General features: G+C 43.2%; 1 protein-coding gene across 1 annotated transcript in view; it reads left to right on the top strand.

Annotated features, from left to right (window-relative positions):
- The window catches only part of srp72 (signal recognition particle 72), a 112,389-nt gene that overhangs the window by 78,661 nt on the left and 11,594 nt on the right, over nucleotides 1-22,134 (top strand). Inside the window, exons 16-17 of the mRNA XM_059645511.1 lie at nucleotides 188-325; nucleotides 15,292-15,329. Of these exons, the coding sequence (XP_059501494.1) occupies nucleotides 188-325; nucleotides 15,292-15,329 (176 nt within the window). The remainder of the gene's footprint in view (nucleotides 1-187; nucleotides 326-15,291; nucleotides 15,330-22,134) is intronic.

The raw sequence follows: 22,134 nt of genomic DNA, 5'->3' as shown, positions 1-22,134 counted from the left end.
GCATTCTGAGTGAGGGAAACAAATGCCAACCCAAATGAGAGTTTAGCTTGAGTGACTTGAGAATGAAATGTGGTTTGAAAGGATTCCCAAATGAATGGAGGCAGAAGTCATTGAATTTTCTGTTGGTAGATTAATAACTTAAAGAACCTAAAGTGAAATGATTAAATCCTAAACGCACTGTGTCCAGATTGAGCAAGCACTTGCCATCACCTGATACTATGTCTTTCAAAGTTGATATTGATGCCTTAGAAAATTCACATGGTGCCACGTATATAAGGAAGAAGGCCGCAAAGGTGGCAGGTGAAAGTCAGTTGAAAGAATATGGGTATGTGAAAAAGAATTGGAAAGACGCTTACTTTTCTTATTTTATGTAGCAATTTTGATTTTGAACGAACCATCTTGAAATCAAAAGCAGCACGTTTAATTCCCTATAAGGTTAGCTGCTTCTTGTGCCATTCGTGGTAACCTCTAATGAGCTTATTTAATTATTAGGGATTGGCTTATTATTTGCAATAACTGCAGCTTACCCACGTGCTTTGTTGTTGATATTCCCACCCAGTAATGCACAGGGGGCTTTCTTTGTCTCACTCCACCCTACTGGCTTTCTAGACTCTGCCAGCGTATCATTTGTCATTGATCCTCTATGCATCTAAACCAAACCTCCAAAATGCACTTTCATTTGTGAACAAGACCTTTGCCAATGAACTTACTGTGGGCGATTATGTCGACATCAAGTCTTACAGACACCTGGTTTAGGAGTGATGAGACCTTTCTCCTGATTGAAACTCAAGGCCATCGTGGTGGCAGTGTGGTACTTTTCACCAGATCACACCTTGACCTGAACCCTTACCTCTCCACCTGACTCCTAACCTCCTTGAACATTATCATCTTTTAATCATCCTCCCAAATAACGATTAGCTAACTAAAAATTAGCTATTACAGAAACTTGGCTGAGAGATGGACGGGATTGGCAGCTCCGTGTTCTGGGCTTTAAATGCTATAGGAAGGATTGAAAATGAGGCATGAGAGGAGAGAGTAGTGTTTTTGATGAAAGGATACATTACTGCTGTAACTAGAGAAGATACAAGGTTGTTGACTTGCTTGCCAAACTGGCTTGTTTTTGTTCAGACTTTTCGTCACCATGCTAGGTGACATAATCATCGGAGAAATGTCTGAACAAAAACAAGCCAGCTTGGTGAGCAAGTCAACAACCTCAGCCACAATCCGATCTACAGATCTTTGCCAAAACTTCAGAGAAGATATTTCTGAAAACTCATCCCGTGAAAACGTATGGGTAGAACTTAGAAATAAGAAAGGAAAGATCATCATTATGGGATTGTACTATAGCTCCACCTCCCCAGCAGTCAGACGGTTTTCGGAACAACTATGTAGGGAGATCTCAGACGTATGTAAGCAAAGTAAGGTTTGTAATAATGAGGGATTTTAATTTTCCAAACATTGACTCGGGGGGGGGGGCTACCATAGTGTTAAAGGTATGGATTGTGATGAATTTGTCAAATGTATTCAAAAATTTTTTCTTGTGAAGATGTAGATGCTCCTACTAGAGAAGGAGCAAAACCTGAGCACCTTTTGGGCAATTGGGCAGGGCAGATGCCTGAAGTAAAAATAAGGGAACCCTTTGGGTCTAGAGATTATAATTCTATTAGTTTCAAAATGGTTATAGAAAAGGATAGCCTTCCATAAAAGTTTTTTAGTTGGAGTAAAGCAAATTTTAATGGTTATGAGACGAGCTTTCAAAAGTTGTTTTACCTGCCAACAGTCTACTCCCATCAATGTCTGACAAATGGGAGGCTTTGAGTGTGATGATGAGAGTTTAGAGAGGTTATGTTCTTGTTAAGAGTGAGGGGTAAGGCTTGAAGATTAAGGAACAATGGATGTTTAAAGACATTGAGGTTCTAGTCAAGAATAAAAGAGAATCTTATTTTAGATATAGACAACATGACTTAATTGAATCTCTCATTCAATGTCAAGAGTGTAAGTGCATTCTTAATGAAGAAATCAGGAAGGTAAAGAGGAAATATCAGAGAATTGGCAGATGACGTTAAGTAAGGTTAATCTAGAAGAAGAAAGAAGCTTACTTAAGTTTGAGGAAGCAAGGATCGGACAGGGCTACAGGGTAGCCAGGATGGAACTGAAGAATAGACTTAGGAGAGCTAGAAGGGTGTATGAAAAAGCCTTGATGGGTAGGATTAACGAAAACCCTAAGGCAATCTATATTTTTGTGAGGAAGAAGAGAATGGCCAGAGTGAGGATAGGACCACTCAGGGATAGTGGAGGGAACTTGTGTTGGAGGAGATAGGAGAGATCCTTAATGAATACTTGTCTTCAGTATTCACCAATGAGAGAGACCTTGATGTTTGGGAGGACAGTGTGAAACAGGCTAATCTGCTCGAACAAATTGATGTTAGGAAGGAGGATGTGCTAGAAAGTTTAAAAAACATGAGGATAGATAGGTCCCCTGGGCAAGACAGGATGTACCCAAGGCTGCTACGGGAAACGAGGGAAGAGATTGCTGCGTCTTTGGCAATGATCTTTGCAACCTCACTATCCACTGGAGTAGTACCAGATGATTGGAGGGTGGCAAATGTCAATCCCTTGTTCAAGAAAGGGAATAGGGATAATCCTGGGAATTACAGACCAGTCAGTCTTAATCCTGTAGTGGGCAAATTATTGGAGAGGATTCTGAGAGATAGTATTTATGATTATTTGGAAAAGTAGTTTGATTAGAAATAGTCAGCATGGCTTTATGAGGGGAAGGTCATGCCTTATTGAATTCTTTGAGGATGTGACAAAACACATTGAAAATCGAGCAGTAGATGAGGTGTATATGGATTTTAGCAAGACATTTGATAACGTTTCCCATGGTAGGCTCATTCAGAAAGTAAGGAAGCATAGGATTCAGGGAAATTTGGCTGTCTGGAAACAGAATTGGCTGTCCAATAGAAGAGAGAGTGGTAGTAGATGGAAAGTATTCAGCTTGGAGCCCAGTGACCGATGGTGTTCCACAGGAATCTGTTCTTGGACCTCTGCTCTTTGTGATCTTTATAACTTACTTGGATGCGGAAGTGGAAGGGTGGGTTAGTAAGTTTGCCGATAGCACAAAGGTTGGAGGAGTTGTAGACAGCGTGGAGGGCTGTTGTAGGTTGTAATGGGACCTTGACAGGAAGCAGAGCCTGGTAAAGAAGTGGCAGATGGAATTCAACACAGAAAAGTTTGAAGTGATTCATTTTGGAAGGTCGAATTTGAATGCAGAATAGAGAGTTAATGGTAGGATTTTCGGCAATGTGGAGGAACAGAAGGATCTTGAGGTCCATAGATCCCTCAGAGTTGCTACCTGAGTTGATAGGGTTGTTAAGAAGGCGTATGGTGTGTTAGCTTTCATTGGCAGGAGAATTGAGTCTAAGAGCTGCGAGGATATGCTGCAGCTCTAAAAAACCCTCAGTTCTGGTCGCCTCATAATTGGAAGGATGTGGAAGCTTTAGAGAGGTTGCAGAGGACATTTATCAGGATGCTGTCTGGATTGGAGGGTAGGTCTTATGAGGAAAGGTTGAGGGAGCTTGAGCTTTTTTCATTGGAGCGAAGAAGAATGAGAGGTGAATTGATAAAGGTCAACAAGGTAATGAGAGATAGTGTGGGTAGTCAAAGACTTATTCCCGGGGGGAAATGAATATTGTGAGGGGGCATAATTTTAAGGGTAATTGGAGGAAGGTACGGGAGGATATCAGAAAGTGGTGGGTGTGTGGAATGTGCTGCCGGTGGTAGTAGTGGAGTCAGATACATTAGGGACAGTCAAGTGACTCTGGATGGGCACATGGGTGATAGTAAAATGTAAGGTATGCCAGGTTAGTTTGATCTTAGAGTAGGATAATAGGTTGGCATAACATCGTGGGCTCAGGGCCTGTACTGTTCTATGGTCTACAATCCAGAATGATTCTACGAGTGCATTGAGTAAGAGGGTAACTAGAGAGAGGGTAGAGCTCCTTTTAAGATCAAGGAAGTCAGCTTTGTGTTGAATCCTAGGGGATGGGAGAGAAATGAATATTTTCAGTTCTTACTGTGGAGAAAGAAATGGAGGCTAGAGAACTTCGGGAAATAAATGTTGATGTTTTAAAAACAGTGCGCATTACAGAAGAAGCGGTAGTAGGAACTGCAGATGCTGGAGAATCTGAGATAACAAGGTGTAGAGCTGGATGAACACAGCAGGTGAAGCAGCATCAGAGGAGCAGGAAAGCTGATGTTTCGAGTCTAGACCCTTCTTCAGAAAAAACTTCTCTGAAGATTAGGCTGAATATAAAGGCTGTAGACATTGTTTACTTGGACTTTTAGTAAAGCCTTCCTGGAATTCTCAGGTTTAATCCTTCCAATTAGATTTCCGCCCTACCAAAGATTTGAAAAAAGCTCTCAAGAAAGTCACACTTCGTATGTAACTGTAGCAAATGTAAACTTTACCTCCAAGTCTGTAAGATTTTAAGAACAACTAGGGGCTGCAACATTCGAAAGAATAAGATTGTGAGACATAGGGGTGGAAGTAAGGCCATTCAGTCTATCGAGCCCACTCTGCCATTTAATCATGGCTGATGGGCATTTCAACTTCTCTTACGTAAGAGCTTTTATTGAGCAAGTGCTCACTTTAGAAGGCAGTGTGTGCAAGTAATGGCCCATGATATCAAGTCGAATACATTTTTACATACTTCAGGTGTTCACTTAGCTGAGTTGGCTGAATGGGTTTGGTTCCCACACCAGCTGACGTTAGTATGAAGGTCTTTCCTTCACAACCTCTCCACTCTCCTGAGGTGTGGTGAAACTCAGGTTTAATTGCCGTCAGCCATTTCTCTCAAATGAGCGAGCACCCCATGTTCTGGCAGGACTGTGGTGACTTTTATGTACATAAGTAGACAATATTCCTTTCCCTTCACATCAGAGGTTCCTGTGGTGAAAATGTTTGTGGTAACTAAAAGTACATATACATTTCACTGAAATGGACAGACTCATTGACTATCACCTTTGGATTTGGTGTCTGCTTGTCAACATTTCTTGGGAGTGCCGTAGCATGATGCATATAGGCACAGGAGATCAACGTTGAATGATGTTTACCTCCTTTTCAATTAATGTTGAGAATAACTGAGCACTACCCATGGTGGTTACCATCTTGCTACTCCATTTCTTTAATCATTCTGTATGAAGGCAAAAGTGTATTGCACAACTATACTAGTAAATGGGACAGACACTGAGCAATGTTGCCTGCAAGCAAGGCAGGCTTAAAACGCTTACTGTTGTGTGACTATTACAAAAAAATGCTGTACAGTTGAAAACTCAAGCTGGGTTTTGCCTTAGCACAGAATTCCCACTCTGCGGAAACAGGCCATTCAGCCCAACAAGTCCACACCAACACTGTGAAGTGCATCCTAGCCAGACCCATCTCCCTATCCTTTCCCTGTAACCATACAATTTAGCGTGGCCAGTTAACCTAACCTGCACATCCTTGGACTATGGGAGCGCCTAGCTGAAACCCACACAGACATGGGTGAATGTGCAGGACCCTCAGAAGGGGCACCACACTCAGAACATTTCTCTTCATAGAAGCTGCCAAACCTGGTGAACTTTTCCAGCAACTTCTGTTTTTGTTGGTGATTTACAGTATCCACAGCTCTTTCATTTTTTTATTTAGTAAACAATTAAGCTGTGGCAAATGTACAGTTTGATCATTATCGTATACATCAATTGTCATTGTCATGATACAACTCCTTACCGGGGGGCAGCTTTGCACTATCACCTTGCATTTGGCACAGTGTCCAACAGCATCCTTATCATGTGCCTCCTTCAGTTGCTAATTCACTTAATGCATTCTTCACTTACCAGTCAGTAGGCAGGACATTCAGTTTTGATCATTGGTCAGTGTTCTGAGCAAAACAAGGAGTATTCAGAGGGAGGCCAAATAGTAAAGAGTTACTGATGTGTAAAGCTAGGAACCTTTTATAATTTTGTGCTCCTGAGATGCTGCTGGGCCTTCTGTGTTCATCCAGCCTCACATTTTATTGTCTTGGATTCTCCAGCATCTGCAGTTCCCATTATCACAACCTTTTATAATCTATTGGTTGTATTCCTTCTCAGTTTATTATGAATTCTTACCTTTATATGGCACATAATTTTTCAGTCCTCGGTCATAATGTGCATTACCGACTTTAACCGGTTCTTCAAATTTAGCCTTTTTGTTGCTAGACATTGTCTTCCAACTTTCAGGGTAGCTTTTAAAGAATTCTGAGGAGTTATTCAGGAATATCGAGGTTTTTCTTCTTGTCGTCTTCACCTGCAGGCCTGAACAAATAATCACAAGAAGACATCGAAGAAGGGCCACTGGACCCAAAGTGTTAATTCTCCACAGATGCAGCCAGACCTGCTAAGGCTTTCAGCAATTTGCTTTTGCTTGTGATCACAAGATGGTATCTTGTCTCTTGGCTTCTTAGGATAATCTTTTTCTCTTTTGATGGCACTGTTCCTCAGTTATGGCTTTTACTTTTGAGGGTGATTTGTGTAGTCCTTTAGCATCAACGACATGACCAAAATGATGGAGGATTTAAAACAAAAAAATTCACATTTGTCTTTCACATTCTTAGGCCATAATCTTGACATCTCAGCAGATGTAGCATCTGACCTGTGGGGATGGTCTTCCATTTCTGTCTGACTAAAATATCATCCAGGTAATGCCGGACTGCTTCCAATCCACTTAAAATCTGATCCATGGCACATTGGAAAAACACAAGTACAGATGTGGTTCTGAATGGAAGTCACTTGTATTTGAATAGCCCTTTGTGTTACAATTGTCAAGTATTTCAGTGACTCAGGACCTGGATTCACCTGGAGGTAGGCTTTACTCAGGTCAATATTACTAAAAAGCTGACTTACAGCCAGTCCAACAAATAGGTCATTGATTGAAGATAGTGCTCAGCACACAGTGCCAGATTAATAGTGACCTTAAATTTGTTGCAGATGCATACTGATTCATCTTTCTACATCACTGGTACGATAGCCTACGGGTTCAAGGATTCCAGTCTTGACCAGCCATTATGTTAATTATACTATATTGTGATGAAAGATGTGTCATAGATATTTCTATTTTTTCTTATTTTTATAGGTCAGAATGTCATTTTGGAACAGTGCCCTAAATGCACTAGTTTCAAGAAGTCATACAACCGCAGTAAAGTTCCTGTAAACCCTTGAAGTCTTAATGGAAATTATGTTTCTACTATGGGTTGTATGATGGGCAGCATAATCATAAAAAGCCATTTAGTTTTGTGTTGATTTCAATGCAGAAGAAAGCCAGACTGTAATTCAATAGGGAAAAGGTTTTCTCTTGTCAGGAGCTTGTTCGGTTCAGTTCAAAGGAACTAGTCATTTCAAGAGTGATTTCTACTTTGTCAAGTTTCCAATCTAGGAGTGTTTGGGATGGAAACCTTAATGTTGTTAGAATTGAGAAAACATATCTCACTAGAATTGGAAAGGATTTGTAATATTGTCTCTATAGTTTAAGAAAGTAACTGGAAGAATTTAGTTCATTAGAAACTGAGTGAGATGGGTGTCTAGTTTTATGGACCTGAGTCTCCAATGGATTGTGTTGAGAAATGAGTTGAAACTTCAATTTGTTTACTTTGGTGTAATTTAAGTTTAGTTGGTTAAAATAAATTTGCAGTCTTTTGTAAATATTTCAATAACTAACCACCACGTTAACTAATTTTTAAAAGAATTAAAACTTTATGGCCCAGCAAACCTTGATTTTATTCTAGATTTTGACTTGACCAGTTTTAATATCAGCTGAGGTGATAACAATATTAAATTCAGCTTTTGTTATAGGTAACATGCCAGTAGTTGTATAACTAAGTTGCATTCACACTAGAATTGGGCCACTGGTATGAAAACGCTTTATTGTTCTTGTGATTGTATCACTCTGGTGAGAATATAATGTAAGTGCAGTCCAAATCCAGATTCACAGCCAGACCTTATAATACCTAGAATGAAGGAGCGTGGATCTCTGTGGAAACAGGAGTCAATTATTCCTTCACTTTACAGTTAGCTTGGACCTTGATAAATATTTCGTCTTCCCAAGTTTAGCATTGTACTACAAAGAAACACTATTTAATATTGCTTGGAGAGCTTAAGTTTTGAAGGTTTGAGGAGGAAAGAATATGCATCTGCAAGTTTTATGTACATATCTGGAGTGTTTTATTTTCAAAGATATCATCGAAAGTTCACTGTGGACATGAGGTTTTCTTTAAATAAGATTTCTTGGAAATTAAATGACTAGTAATAACTTTGTTGGCTGTAGATCCTGCTAGGCCTGTTTTGAACAGTGGCTGGGTTGGAGAGTTTTTGTTTTATCTGTTTCAGTTAGTGAGAAGCTTGCTTCGAGCAAACTGAGATGAAGGGAACAAACACAGAACGCTGGAGAAACTCAGCAGGTCTGGCAGCATCTATGGAGGGAGAAACAAAGTTAACATTTTGAATCTGTTGTGACTCTCAGTAGGATTGGAACAAAGAAGGAGCTTGGAATACTTGGAATATTGTGTCCAGTTCTGGTTGCCCTATTATAGGAAAGATGTGGAGGCTTTGGAGACGGTGCAAAGGAGGTTTACCAGGATGCTGCCTGGACTGGAGGGCTTGTCTTACGAGGAGAGGTTGACTGAGCTCGGACTTTTCTCTCTGGAGAGAAGGAGGAAGAGAGGTGACCTGATAGAGGTGTACGAGGTAATGAGAGGCATGGATAGAGTCGATAGCCAGAGACTTTTCCCCAGGGCAGGATTGACTGCCACGAGGGGTCATAGTTTTCAGGTGTTAGGAGGAAGGTATAGAGGAGATGTCAGAGGGATGTTCTTCACCCAGAGAGTTGTGAGCGCATGGAATAGTTTACCAGTGGTAGTCGTGGAAGTGGAGTCATTAGTGACATTTAAGCAACTGCTGGACATGCACATGGACAGCAGTGAATTGAGGGGAATGTAGGTTAGGTTATTTTATTTTTGGATTAGGATTATTCCACGGCACAACATTGTGGGCCAAAGGGCCTGTTCTGCGCTGTACTTTTCTATGTTCTATGAGCCAGAAACCCCACAAAGGAGCATACTTAGCCATACCTTTGACTTAGAGGCTGAGCAAGGTGGGGAAAACATATAATGAAGGTATTAGGAGGTACATTCAGTGGGAGGAAACAGCCTGAAAAAAATGGGTTTGCCATGATAGTCTTATTTGTGGATTTTAGGAAGGAGTTAGAAGTAGGCTGTTCGGGGCTGAGGGACTATGAAGTGGGAAGCTGTGGGACAGGAGATCTCCAAAAGAGATGAGGCCTGTGAGAGTCATCGAAACTACAACCAGCTAAACAGCAGGGTCAAGACCCAGGATGAGATATGAATAAGTGTCTGAGTATTTGTGCTCAGCATCCACCTGGTAGAGGTCATCATGCCAGATGACAACAGCAACCGCCTTATCGGATTGGATTTAGACTCGAGGGAATGGAGTTTAGCAAGTTCAGAGGGAGACGTGGGTGAGTGGAGCGGAGAAATTAAGTGGCCAGTATCACATCTGCAGTTCGCAGTGAAGTGGTAAAAGGCCAGGGAGGAGCGTCCAGGTGGAGGAGAGGTATTGGAGGCGCGTGAATGGGTCCATGAGGTGGGAAGAGAATTCCTGTTCGAAGAAGTAGAGCTAAGTGTCAGATCAGTGCGTGTTGGAGGGAAGCCTGCTAAGGACAAGCTGAACTGGAATTTTTATTTCTTTACTCATTCATGGAATGTGGGAGTCACTGGATAGGCCAGCATTTATTGCCCATCCCTAATTGCCCAGAGGGCAGTTAAAAGTCAACCATGTTGCTGTGGGCCTGCAGTCACATGCTAGGAGAATTTGGGATAGTGTGTGGAGCTGGAGGAACACAGCAGGTCAGGCAGCATCAAAGGAGCAGGAAACTGAAGCTTGCTGTGGATGAGCTATCCTACAATCTCTTCCAGTTTTGAAAAGATGACCCTCTACATTGTGAAACTTATCTGTTCTTTTGAAAGTATGATTGATTGTATTGGCTAAGGGAGCTGCATCTGCAAGAATTTGGAAGGAATTATGCAAGCTTGGTGACTTGACCACATGTGCCAAAACATCAAAGCAACAGAGTCCAGAGCATCCTACACTTATCCTTTTGCCTTCAAGAATTATCCATTGGTTAAAGTGTATGTTCAGAAAGCCCACCTCTGCAGAGAAATCTGCCTTTTTCTATTTTCCTGGAGAGTGTTTTTACATGCCTATTTTGGTGATATTTACAGTAATGAACTTCTGTTGCATCTTTATTGAATAAATTTTTCTTTGGGACTTCGATGTTGTGGCCATTTCGGAGACAAGGATAGAGCAAGGTCAGGAATGGATGTTGCAGGTTCCAGGGCTTAGATCTTTCATAAAGATCAGGGAAGGTGGTAAAAGAGGGGGAGGTGTGGCTTTGTTAGTCAAGGACGGTATAACGGTGGCTGAAAGAACTTTTGATGAGAATTCGTCTCCTTCGGTGGTAGGGGCTGAGGTCAGAAACAGGAGAGGAGAGGTCACTGCTGCGAGTTTTTTTGTAGGCCTCCGCAAAGTTCCAGGGATGTGGAGGAGCGGATTGGCAAAACAATTCTGGGCAGGAGTGAAAGGTACAGGGTGGTCATTATGGGAGACTTTAACTTCCCCAAAATTGACTGGAAATGCTATTACTCTAGTACGTCGGATAGATCAGTTTTTGTCCAATGTGTGCAGGAGTGTTTCCCGACACAGTATGTCGAAGGGCTGACAAGAGGGGAGGCCACATTGGATCTGGTACTTGGTAATGAACCAGGCCAGGTGTTTGATTTAGTGGTAGGTGAGCACTTTGGAGAGAGTGACCACAATTCAGTTACGTTTAGTTTAGCGATGGAAAGGGATTGGAACATGGCACAGGGCAAGAGTTATAGATGGGGGAAGGGCAATTATAATGCGATTAGGCAAGACTTAGGAGGCATAGAATGGGGTAGTAAAATGCAGGGGGTGGGGACACTCGAACATGGAGCCGGCTTAAGGAACAGATATTGCGTGTCCTTGATAGATATGTCCCTGTCAGGCAGGAGGGAAGTGATAAGGTAAGGGAACCACGGTTTACTAAAGAAATTGTATCTCTTGTTAGGCAGAAGAGGGAGGCTTATGTGACGTTGAGATGAGATGTTTCAGATGAGGCAATGGAAAGTCTACAGATTAGTTCAGACGGATTCAAAGAGAGAGTTAAGAAGAGCAAAGAGGGGACATGAGCAGTCGTTAACAGGTAGAATAAAGGAGAACCCTACAGATTTCTACAGGTATGTGAGGAATAAAATGATGACTAGGGTAAGGATAGGGCCAGTCAAAGACAGAAGTGGGAAGTTGTGTGTGGACCCTGTGGAGATCGGAAAATATTTCTCATCTGTTTTCACTCAGGAAAAGGAGAATATTGTAGAGGAGAAGACTGAGTTTCAGGCTATTAGAATTGAAAGGATTGAGGTTAGTAAGGAGGAGGTGTTATCATTTCTAGAAGGTGTGAAGGTAGATAAATCCCCTGGGCTGGACGGGATTTTTCCGAGGATTCTGTGGGAAGCTAGGAAGGAGATGGCGGAATCTTTAGCCGTGATCTTTGAGTCATCATTGTCTACAGGTTTAGTACCACAGGACTGGAGGATTGCAAATGTTGTGCCCTTGTCCAAGAAGGGCAGTAGAGATGACCCAAGTAATTATAGACCAGTGAGCCTTATGTCTGTTGTAGGAAAAGTTTTGGAAAGGATTATACGAGATAGGATTTATAATCGTCTAGCAAGCAACAGTTTGATTGGAGATAGTCGACACGGATTCGTCAAGGGCAGGTTGTGTCTCTCAAACCTCATTGAGTTTTTTGAGAAGGTGACCAAGCATGTGGATGAGGGTAGGGCAGTTGATGTGGTGTACATGGGCTTCAGTAAAGCCTTTGATAAGGTTCCACATGGTAGGCTATTAGAGATAATGCGGAGGCAAGGGATTGAGGGAGATTTAGCAGTTTGGATTAGAAACTGGCTTTCTGTAAGAAGGCAACGAGTGGTGGTTGATGGAAAATATTCAGCCTGGAGTTCGGTTACTAGTGGTGTGCCTCAAAGATCTGTTTTGGGACCACAGCTGTTTGTCATTTTTATAAATGACATGGACACAGTCATAGGTGGATGGGTTAGTAAGTTTGCAGATGACACAAAAATCGGTGGAGTGGTGGACAGTGTGGAAGAATGTTGCAGGTTGCAGGGAGACTTAGATAAACTGCAGGATTAGGCCGAAAGGTGGCAAGTGGAGTTCAATGCAGATAAATGTGAGGTGATTCACTTTTGGGAAGAATAATAGGAAGGCAGAATACTGGGTCAATGGAAAGATTCTTGGTAGTGTGGATGTGCAGAGGGATCTTGGTGTCCATGTACATAGATCCCTGAAAGTTGCCAACCAGGTTGATAGTGCAGTTAAGGCCGCTTACCGTGTGTTAGATTTTATTGGTAGAGGGATTGAGTTCTGGAGCCGTGATGTCATTCTGCAATTGTACAAAACGCGAGTGCGGCCTCACTTGGAATATTGTGTATAGTTCTGGTTGCCCCATTACAGGAAGGATATCGAAGCATTTGAAAAGGTGCAGAGGAGATTTACCAGGATGTTGCCTGATCAAGAGCGAAGGTCTTATGAGAAAAGGCTGAGGGACTTGGGTCTGTTCTCATTGGAGAGAAGAAAGCTAAGAGGTGGTTTAATGGAGTCATACAAGATGATCAGAGGATTAGATAGGATGGACAGTGAGTGTCTTTTTCCTAGGATGATGACTTCAGCTTGTACAAGGGAGCATGGCTATTAATTGAGGGGTGATAGATTTAAGACAGATGTCAGAGGCAGGTTCTTTACTCGGAAAGTGGTAAGGGTGTGGAATGCCCTGCCTGCCAATGTAGTTAACTGAGCCACATTAGGGGCATTTAAACAGTCCTCGGATAAGCATATGGATGATGATGGGCTTAGATTAGTTCACCGGTTGGCACACCATCGCAGGCCAAAGGGCCTGTAGTGTGCTGTATTATTCTGTGTTCTATTTAAGGCCATAACTGTGTTTATTAAAAAAAATCATCTTGATAGATCTTTGTTTAAAATGTGATGCAGAAAAGGTATTTATTTGGTCGTTCTGGTAATTGCAAGACAAGTATTTTGATTTTCATATTGTGACTTGTGATGTCATGAGACTTGAAAGACTGCATACTTTCTAGCTTGGGTCATGAGAATTGACACTAAAGCATTCTTCTCAAAACTCGCTGACACTAAAGCAGTTTGGTTCGAATGAATACTGAATTTGTGAGAGTGCTGAACTGTACAGACATACTGCTAGTCATATGCAAAGACTTATTTACTTAGAGCGAGTTTTGAGAAGATTTGTAGCTCAGGTTGAGGTTCTGGATGTGAGTTTGCTCGCTGAGCTGGAACGTTAGTTTCCTGACGTTTTGTTATACCATAACCACTCTCCCCTACATCAAAGACATTTCCGAAATGACTGCCAGACTACTCGGATCCGTTGGCATCAGGGTAGCCCACAGACCCACCAACACACTAAAACAGCAGCTAATGAACTTAAAAGACCCTATACAGACAACAAATAAAACGAACGTCATTTACAAAATACCTTGCAAGAACTGTGACAAACACTACATTGGACAAACTGGCAGAAAGCTAGCCACCAGGATACATGAACATCAACTAGCCACAAAATGACATGACCCACTATCACTCGTATCCTGACATACAGATAAGGAAGGACACCACTTTGATTGGGACAACACATCCATCCTAGGACAAGCCAAACAGAGACATGCACGAGAATTCCTGGAAGCATGGCATTCCAACCAGAATTCCATCAACAAACACATTGACTTGGAGCCAATCTACCATCCCCTGAGAAAAAGAACAGGAAATGACATCACCAACCCAAGGAAACCTAACCAGATAAATAGAAAGCGGGACATAACACCAGCGCTTCGTCGGAGGCTCACTGATGATGTTACCTAGAATGGTGACGAAACGTCTGAAAACTAACCTTCCAGCTCAGCGAGCAAACTTATTTATTTATATATTTATGGATGACTTCATTAGCAAATTGTATTTGTATGGTGTGCATTTCAATGTTTTACAGTTGCCTGTTGTTAACCGTTAAGTATAATTAATGAGCAGAAAGTCACTGCTGTGAATTCCTTCAGTTTCGTAAACTACATTCCTTGTGAGTATTGTGCTCTGCTAGAAAGATTTGTGACTACTGGGTAATGGTTGGACTTCTTTTATATCTGACTTTGATTTGATATTGCGTGGTTTTGAGAATGTCACTGAATGCTGTAGTATATAAAACTTGTATCAGTGATAACGGGAACTGCAGATGCTGGAGAATCCAAGATAATAAAATGTGAGGCTGGATGAACACAGCAGGCCCAGCGGCATCTCAGGAGCACAAAAGCTGACGTTTCGGGCCTAGACCCTTCTTCAGAGAGGGGGATGGGGTGAGGGTTCTGGAATAAATAGGGAGAGGGGGGAAGGCGGACCGAAGATGGAGAGAAAAGAAGATCGGTGGGGAGGTAGGGAGGGGATAGGTCAGTCCAAGGAAGACGGACAGGTAGGAAGGTGATGTGGCTGTGGTACCTGGTTTGCTTCAGTATTATCACTGATACAATTTTAACCTCACTGCGAAGCCCCTACCAGGGATGCCTAACCTGAAGAAGTTACCCTCCTCCTTCCGGACCAACCTCAGGGAATCTCTCTCCCACTGCAACTCTCTTGTAATCTCTTCAGCCTTGAAACTGCTTGACTATGTCCTGAACCAAACCAGGTACCACAGCCACATCACCTTCCTACCTGTCCGTCTTCCCTGGACTGACCTATCCCCTCCCTACCTCCCCACCTATACTCTCCTCTCCACCTATCTTCTTTTCTCTCCTTCGGTCTGCCTCCCCCTCTCTCCCTATTTATTCCAGAACCCTCACCCCATCCCCCTCTCTGATGAAGGGTCTAGGCCCGAAACGTTAGCTTTTGTGCTCCTGAGATGCTGCTGGGCCTGCTGTGTTCATCCAGCCTCGCATTTTATTATCTAGTATATAAAACTTCATTTCTTTGAAGTTTCCACGGTAATACATTTTTACTTTGCTCCTTTAACTGGAAACATGCAAAGCTAAGAAGCTTAATCTATTCTCTTTGGCATGCACTATTCAAAGTATTACTCTACTTTCTTTTCTTTTCCAGACAAGGAGACACAAAGAAAAAAAAGAAGAAAAAGAAAGGTTTTAAATTTATAATACCCTCTACTCTCTCCCAGTAATCATTTTGAAATAACCTCTCTTGTGTGCTTTATGACAAGCTGTGTTGAACATTTTATTGACCTGACCTACTTCCAGACTTGTGCATTCCCAGTACAAAGCTGGCCTCCCAATTCTACTGTTGTTAAGCTTGAGGTCACCCCTCAAACTCAACAAACCATGTTTTAACTTGCTACGTCTCAACTAATACCTCTGTGTCACTCAGCAGCATTTTGACTTAAGAATTCTCAGCCTTGATTTTAAATCCGTCTATGGCTTTGTCCCTTCTCAACTATAAGTTGCTGCAACCCAACACATTTCCAAGATATCCACTTCCTAATTCTGTCCTCTTGTGTGTCACAAATTATATTTGCTTCATCATAGGGGTCATGCTCCAAGTTGCTTATGCCGCAAGCTGTGAAATTAGCTCCCACTCTGCTTCAGTTTCCAAGTTTAATATAGTGTTTAATACATGCCTCTTTGGCCGAAGTTTTCTAATCTAAATTTTCCTTATGTATCAAGTAATTTTTCCTCAGTATCAAGTTTTGTTTTAAAATGGTTCTTGGGACATTTTATTAGTTGAAATTCAAGGGCGAACTGTAAAGTAAATGGAACAGTCCTAGGGAAAATTGATGAACAGAGAGATCTGGGTGTTCAGGTCCATTGTTCCCTGAAGGTGACAACGCAGGTCAATAGGGTGGTCAAGAAGGCACATGGCATGCTTTCCTTCATTGGATGGGGTATTGAGTACAAGAGTTGGCAGGTCATGTTGCAGTTGTATAGGACTTTGGTTCGACCACATTTGGAGTACTGTGTACAGTTCTGGTCGCCACATTACCAAATGTATGTGGATGCTTTGGAGAGGGTGCAGAGGAGGTTCACCAGGATGTTGCCTGGTATGGAGGGTGCTAGCTATGAAGAGAGGTTGAGTAGATTAGGATTATTTTCATTAGAAAGATGGCGATTGAGGGGGGACCTGATTGAGGTCTACAAAATCATGAGGGGTATAGACAGGGTGGATAGCAAAAAGCTTTTTCCCCAGAGTGGGGGACTCAATTACTAGGGGTCATGAGTTCAAAGTGAGAGGAGGAAAGTTTAAGGGAGATATGCGTGGAAAGTTCTTTACACAGAGGGTGGTGGGTGCCTGGAATGGGTTGCCAGTGGAGGTGGTAGACGCAGACACGTTAGCGTCTTTTAAGATATATTTGGACAGGTATATGGATGGGCAGGAAGCAAATGGACACAGACCGTTAGAAGTTAGATGACAGGTTAGACAGAGGATCTTGATCGGCGCAGGCTTGGAGGGCCGAAAGTCCTGTTCCTCTGCTGTAGGTTTCTTTGTTTCTTTGAAAGCACTATATCAGTTTCTTGTTACTGGACAAGCATACGGACGTACATGGAATAGTGTAGGTTAGATGGGCTTCAGATTGGTATGGCAGGTCGGCACAACATCAAGGGCCGAAGGGCCTGTACTGTGCTGTTATGTTCTATGAACATAACACAGGAATCAGGTGTGGGAGCAGGCAATTCAGTCCTTCAAAGCCACTCCACCATTTCACACGATCATCGCTGATCTTATCTGGGTCTCAGAGGATTAGATAGGGTGGACAGAGAGTCTTTTTCTGAGGATGATGACTTCAGCTTGTACAAGGGGCATGGCTACCAATTGAGGGGTGATAGATTTAAGACAGATGTCAGAGGCAGGTTCTTTACTGAGTGGTAAGGGCATGGAACGCCCTGTCTGCCAAGGTAGTTAACTGAGCCACATTAGGGGCATTTAAACAGTCCTTGGATAAGCATATGGATAATGATGGGATAGTGTAGGGGGAGCGGCTTAGATTAGTTCACAGGTCGGCGCAACATCGAGGGCCGAAGGCCCTGTTGTGTGCTGTATTGTTCTGCGTTCTGTGTTCTATGTTCTACTTTGCTGCTGTAGTCCTTTATCCTGCTTTTCCACAGAAGCATATCTATTTCTTTCTGGAATCTGTTCATTGAATCTATTGCCACTGCACTCTGGGGCTGGGAGTTCCACAGATTCACAACCCTCCGAGAGAGGTAGTTTCTCCTTGCCTCAATTTTGAACCTACATCCTCTCACTCCAGATTGTGTGACCTTTCAAAATAAAAACCGAAAAAAAAAAACTGCAGATGCTGTAAATCAGGAAGAAAAACAAAGTTGCTGGAAAAGCTCAGCAGGTCTGGCAGCATCTGTGAAGAAAAGAATCAGCGTTAATGTTTTGGGCCTGGTGGCCCTTCCTCAACAGGCCTCAGCCTTTTGATACAAACATTTCAATTCAAGTGCTGTCTGTGCACCTGAAAACCCACAAGCTGCTGCCCATAAACATTCTTTTTTAAACTCTAGGCATAGAAAAAGCACATCATCTTTTAAAGGGATCACACACATCTTTCCCCTGAGCATTTTACAAACACCAAATTGTAACGGCCTACTTTACAGTCCACGAATACTCTACCCAATTTCATACCACCTTCTCATTCGTCTGAACTATAAGTACAACCGAAGCTTTTCAATCGCTCCTTGTACAACAGCCCATTCTTCCCTGGAACCAACCTGGTGAATTTCCTCTGAACTACCTCTAGTGCTGCCACATCTTTCCTCAAGTCAGGAGACCAAAACAGGACACAGTATTCCAAGTGTGGTCTCATCCATGCCTAATATAATTATAGCATAAGTTCTTTACTTTTATAATCCAGTCCTTTTGCAATAAATGTCAGAACTCCGTTTGTCTTTATTGGTATTTGCTGCACCCCCACACCAACTTTTTGTCATTCATGCACAGGCACCCAGATCCCTTTTATAAATAATTTGAGGATTATCCAATCAGCCGTGATTCCTTGAATGGTAGAGCAGACTCAATGGGCTGAATGGCTGACTTTTACCCCCATTTCTTATAGTCTGTAATATAGGATATCTTATTTTGGGTAGAGTAGCTCCTGCCTCAATCGCAACATGCTCTTACCGTAACCATAGGCACTGTTCAGAGGTAGCACTTTTGCAAAACTATTTGATGTTGAAAATAATGAAAAGTTTCCTTATCCTTCTTTGTTCTCTTTCACCTCTGTATTCCTTATTGATCCCCTACCTCCTATGTTACATTACACTCCTAGTGTCCCTCTGTCATAGAGTAATACGGCATGGAAACAGGCCCTTCGTCCGAACTGGTGCATGCTGACCATGGTGCCCACTTAACCAGTTGCAGTTGCCCCCATTTGGTCCATATACCTCTAAACGATTCTCATCCATGCTCCTATCAAAATGTTTTTTAAATATTGCTATTGTACCTGTCTCAATCACTTTCTCTGGCAGCCCGTACCATATACACAGTCACTTTCTACATGAAGAAGCTGCCCGACAGGCCCCTCTTAAACCTTTCCCTTCTCACCTTAAACCTATCCCCTCTAGTTTTCAATTCCCCATCCATGGAAAAAAGACTGTATGCATTTATCCTATTTAAGCCCCTCATGATTTTATAAACCTAAATAAGGTCACCCCTCATTCTCCTATGTCCCAAGGAATAAAGTCACATCCTGGCCAACCTGTGTCTTTAACTGAGGCTGACTAGTACTCGTACCATCCTCAAACTTTCTTTGCACACTTTCCAGTTTAACTATGTCTTTCCTGTAACAGGGTGAACAAAACTGTACACAGTACTCCAAGTGTGGCTTCGCTAATGACTTATACAGTTGTAACATAACATCCCAACTCTTGTACTCATTGCCTTGACCGATGAAGGCCAGCACGCTAAATGCCTTCTTCACCACCTTATCTACCTGTGACGTCCCCTTTCAACGAACAACAAACTTGTATTCCTAGGTCCCTTTGTTCCACAACACTCCCCAGGACCTTAGCATTTATTGTATAACCTATCTTGGTTTAACTTTCCAAAGTGTAACACTTCAGACTTACCTGTATTGAATTCCATTTTTTTCTTTATTCGTTTATGTGAGGAGGGTGTCGCTAGCTAGGGTGCATTTATTGCCCATCCCTAATTGCTCAGAGCGCAGTTAAGAGTCAGTCACATTGTTGTGGGTCTGGAGTCAGAGCCAGATAGGTTTTTTTCAACAATCAACAATGGATTCACAGTCATCATTAGATTCTTAATTCCAGATATTTTACTGAATTCAAATCCACCATCTGCCGTGGTGACATTCGAACCTGGGTCCCCAGAACGTTATCTGGGTCTCTGGATTAACTGCCCAGCGATAATACCATTAGGCCATTGCCCGCCCCAGTTGGCATTTGCCAATCCACAGCCCACTTCCCCATCTGTTCAAGGTCCCTCTGTAATTTTTGATAACCTCCCTCGTTATCAATGATACCTCCTAATTTTGTATCATCTGCAAACATACTAATCATGCCTTGTACATTCACATCCAGATCATTTATGTAAATAGCAAATAACAAAGGTCCCAGCACTGACCCCTGTGGCACACCACTAGTCACAGGCCTCCAGTCCGAGAATCAGCTTTTAACCATCACCCTTTACTTCGAGCCAATTTTGAATCCAATTAGCACACTCTCCCTGGATCCCATGCACCCTAACCCTTGTGACTAGCCTGCTGTGGACAACCGTATCAGAGGCCTTTGTAAACTCTATATGGACAATATTCATTGCCTTATCTTCATCTATCCTCTTAGTTACCTTCATGAAAAATCTCTAAAAGTTTGTCTGACATGACTTCTTGTGCACAAATCCGTGCTGACTATCCCTAACCAGACCTGGACTATCCAAATGCTGGTTGATTCTGTCACTCAGTATCCTCTCCAATAACCTGCCTACTATTATGGCAGGCTCACTGGCCTGTTGTTCCTTGCGTGTCTTTGCTATCTTTCTTAAACAGTGGAACAACATTAGCAACCTTCCAGTCTTCCAGAACTTCACGAGTGGCTAAAGCTGAAGCAAAACATTTCAATTGTTCCTTCCCTAGCCTCCCACAAAGTCCAAGGATGGATCAGGAAATTTATCCAACTTAGTGCACTTTTTAAGGCTGGAAACGCCTCCTGTCTGGTAAATCTGTGCGGTCCAAAACAGCCCCACTTGTTCCCCTCTTCCTTAGCATCCATCATTCTCTCAGTATTTACGGAGGAGAGATATCCATTAAAAATCTCCCCTGCTTCCTGTGGCTCCACAGATAGTCGGCCATGCTGATCTTTAAAGTGGACCTATTCTCTCCCTAGCCACCTCGATATGCATCTGCAGGAAGTGCACCCAAATCTTGCTCCTCCAATACTGCGTTAGGGAACTGGAGCGGGAGCTGGATGAACTTCGGACCATTTGGGAGGCAGAGTCTGTGATAAATAAGAGTTACAGGAAAGTAGTTACTTCGAGGCACGAAGACAGCTGGGTAACCTTTAGAAGGGGGGAGAAACAGTCAGTGCGGGGACCCCCTGTGGTCGTTCCCCTGAAAAACAACTACACTGTTTTGGATTGTATCAGTGATAATGGGAACTGCAGATGCTGGAGAATCCAAGATAATGAAATGTGAGGCTGGATGAACACAGCAGGCCCAGCAGCATCTCAGGAGCACAAAAGCTGAGGTTTCGGGCCTAGACCCTTGATCAGACAGGGGGATGGGGTGAGGGTTCTGGAATAAATAGGGAGAGAAGGAGAGGCGGACCGAAGATGGAGAGAAAAGAAGATAGGTGGAGAGGAGAGTATAGGTGGGGAGGGGATAAGTCAGTCCAGGGAAGACGGACAGGTCAAGGAGGTGGGATGAGGTTAGTAGGTAGGAGATGGAGGTGCGGCTTGGGGTGAGAGGAGGAACAGGTTAGGGAGGCAGAGACAGGTTGGACTGGTTTTGGGATGCAGTGGGTGGAGGGGAAGAGCTGGGCTGGTTGTTTGGTACAGTGGGGGGAGGGGACGAACTGGGCTGCCTCCCTAACCTGTTCTTCCTCTCACCCATCCCTTCCTCTCACCCCAAGCCGCACCTCCATCTCCTACCTACTAACCTCATCCCACCTCCTTGACCTGTCCGTCTTTCCTAGACTGACCTATCCCCTCCCTACCTCCCCACCTATACTCTCCTCTCCACCTATCTTCTTTTCTCTCCATCTTCGGTCTGCTTCCCCCTCTCTCCCTATTTATTCCAGAACCCTCACCCCATCCCCCTCTCTGATGAAGGGTCTAGGCCCGAAACGTCAGCTTTTGTGCTCCTGAGATGCTGCTGGGCCTGCTGTGTTCATCCAGCCTCACATTTCATTACACTGTTTTGGATACTGTTGGGGGTAATGATTTACCAGGGGCATGCGCTGGGCTGCACGTCGTTGGCACAGAGTCTGTCTGTCTGTCTTGCACAGAAGGGAACGGGGGAAAGGAGGACAGTGTTAGTCATTGGGGATTCAATAGTTAGAGGGTCAGATAGAAGGTTTGTTGGGAACGAAAGAGACTCACGGTTGGTGTGTTACCTTCCAGGTGCCAGGGCCATTGATGTCTCGGATCGTGTCTTTGGGGTCCTGAAGGGAGAGGGTGACCAGCCGCAAGTTGTGGTCCACATAGTTACCAACGACATAGGTAGAAAGAGGGATAGGAATGTAAGGCAGGATTTCAGGAAGCTAGGGTGGAAGCTGAGAGCTAGAACAAACAGAGTTGTTATCTCTGGTTTGTTACCTGTGCCACGTGATAGCGAGGCGAAGAACAAGGAGAGATATCAGCTGAACATGTGGCTGCACGGAAGCTACAAGAGGGAGGGTTTCAGGTATATGGATAATTGGGGCTCATTCTGGGGAAGGTGGGACCTGTACAAACAGGATGGTCTTCACTTGAACCAGAGCG

This window comes from Stegostoma tigrinum, chromosome 1 (genome assembly GCF_030684315.1).
Source record: "Stegostoma tigrinum isolate sSteTig4 chromosome 1, sSteTig4.hap1, whole genome shotgun sequence".
Taxonomy (NCBI): Eukaryota; Metazoa; Chordata; class Chondrichthyes; order Orectolobiformes; family Stegostomatidae; genus Stegostoma; species Stegostoma tigrinum.
Note: the sequence above shows the minus strand (reverse complement) of the source record. Positions and strands in the feature narration are given on the sequence as shown.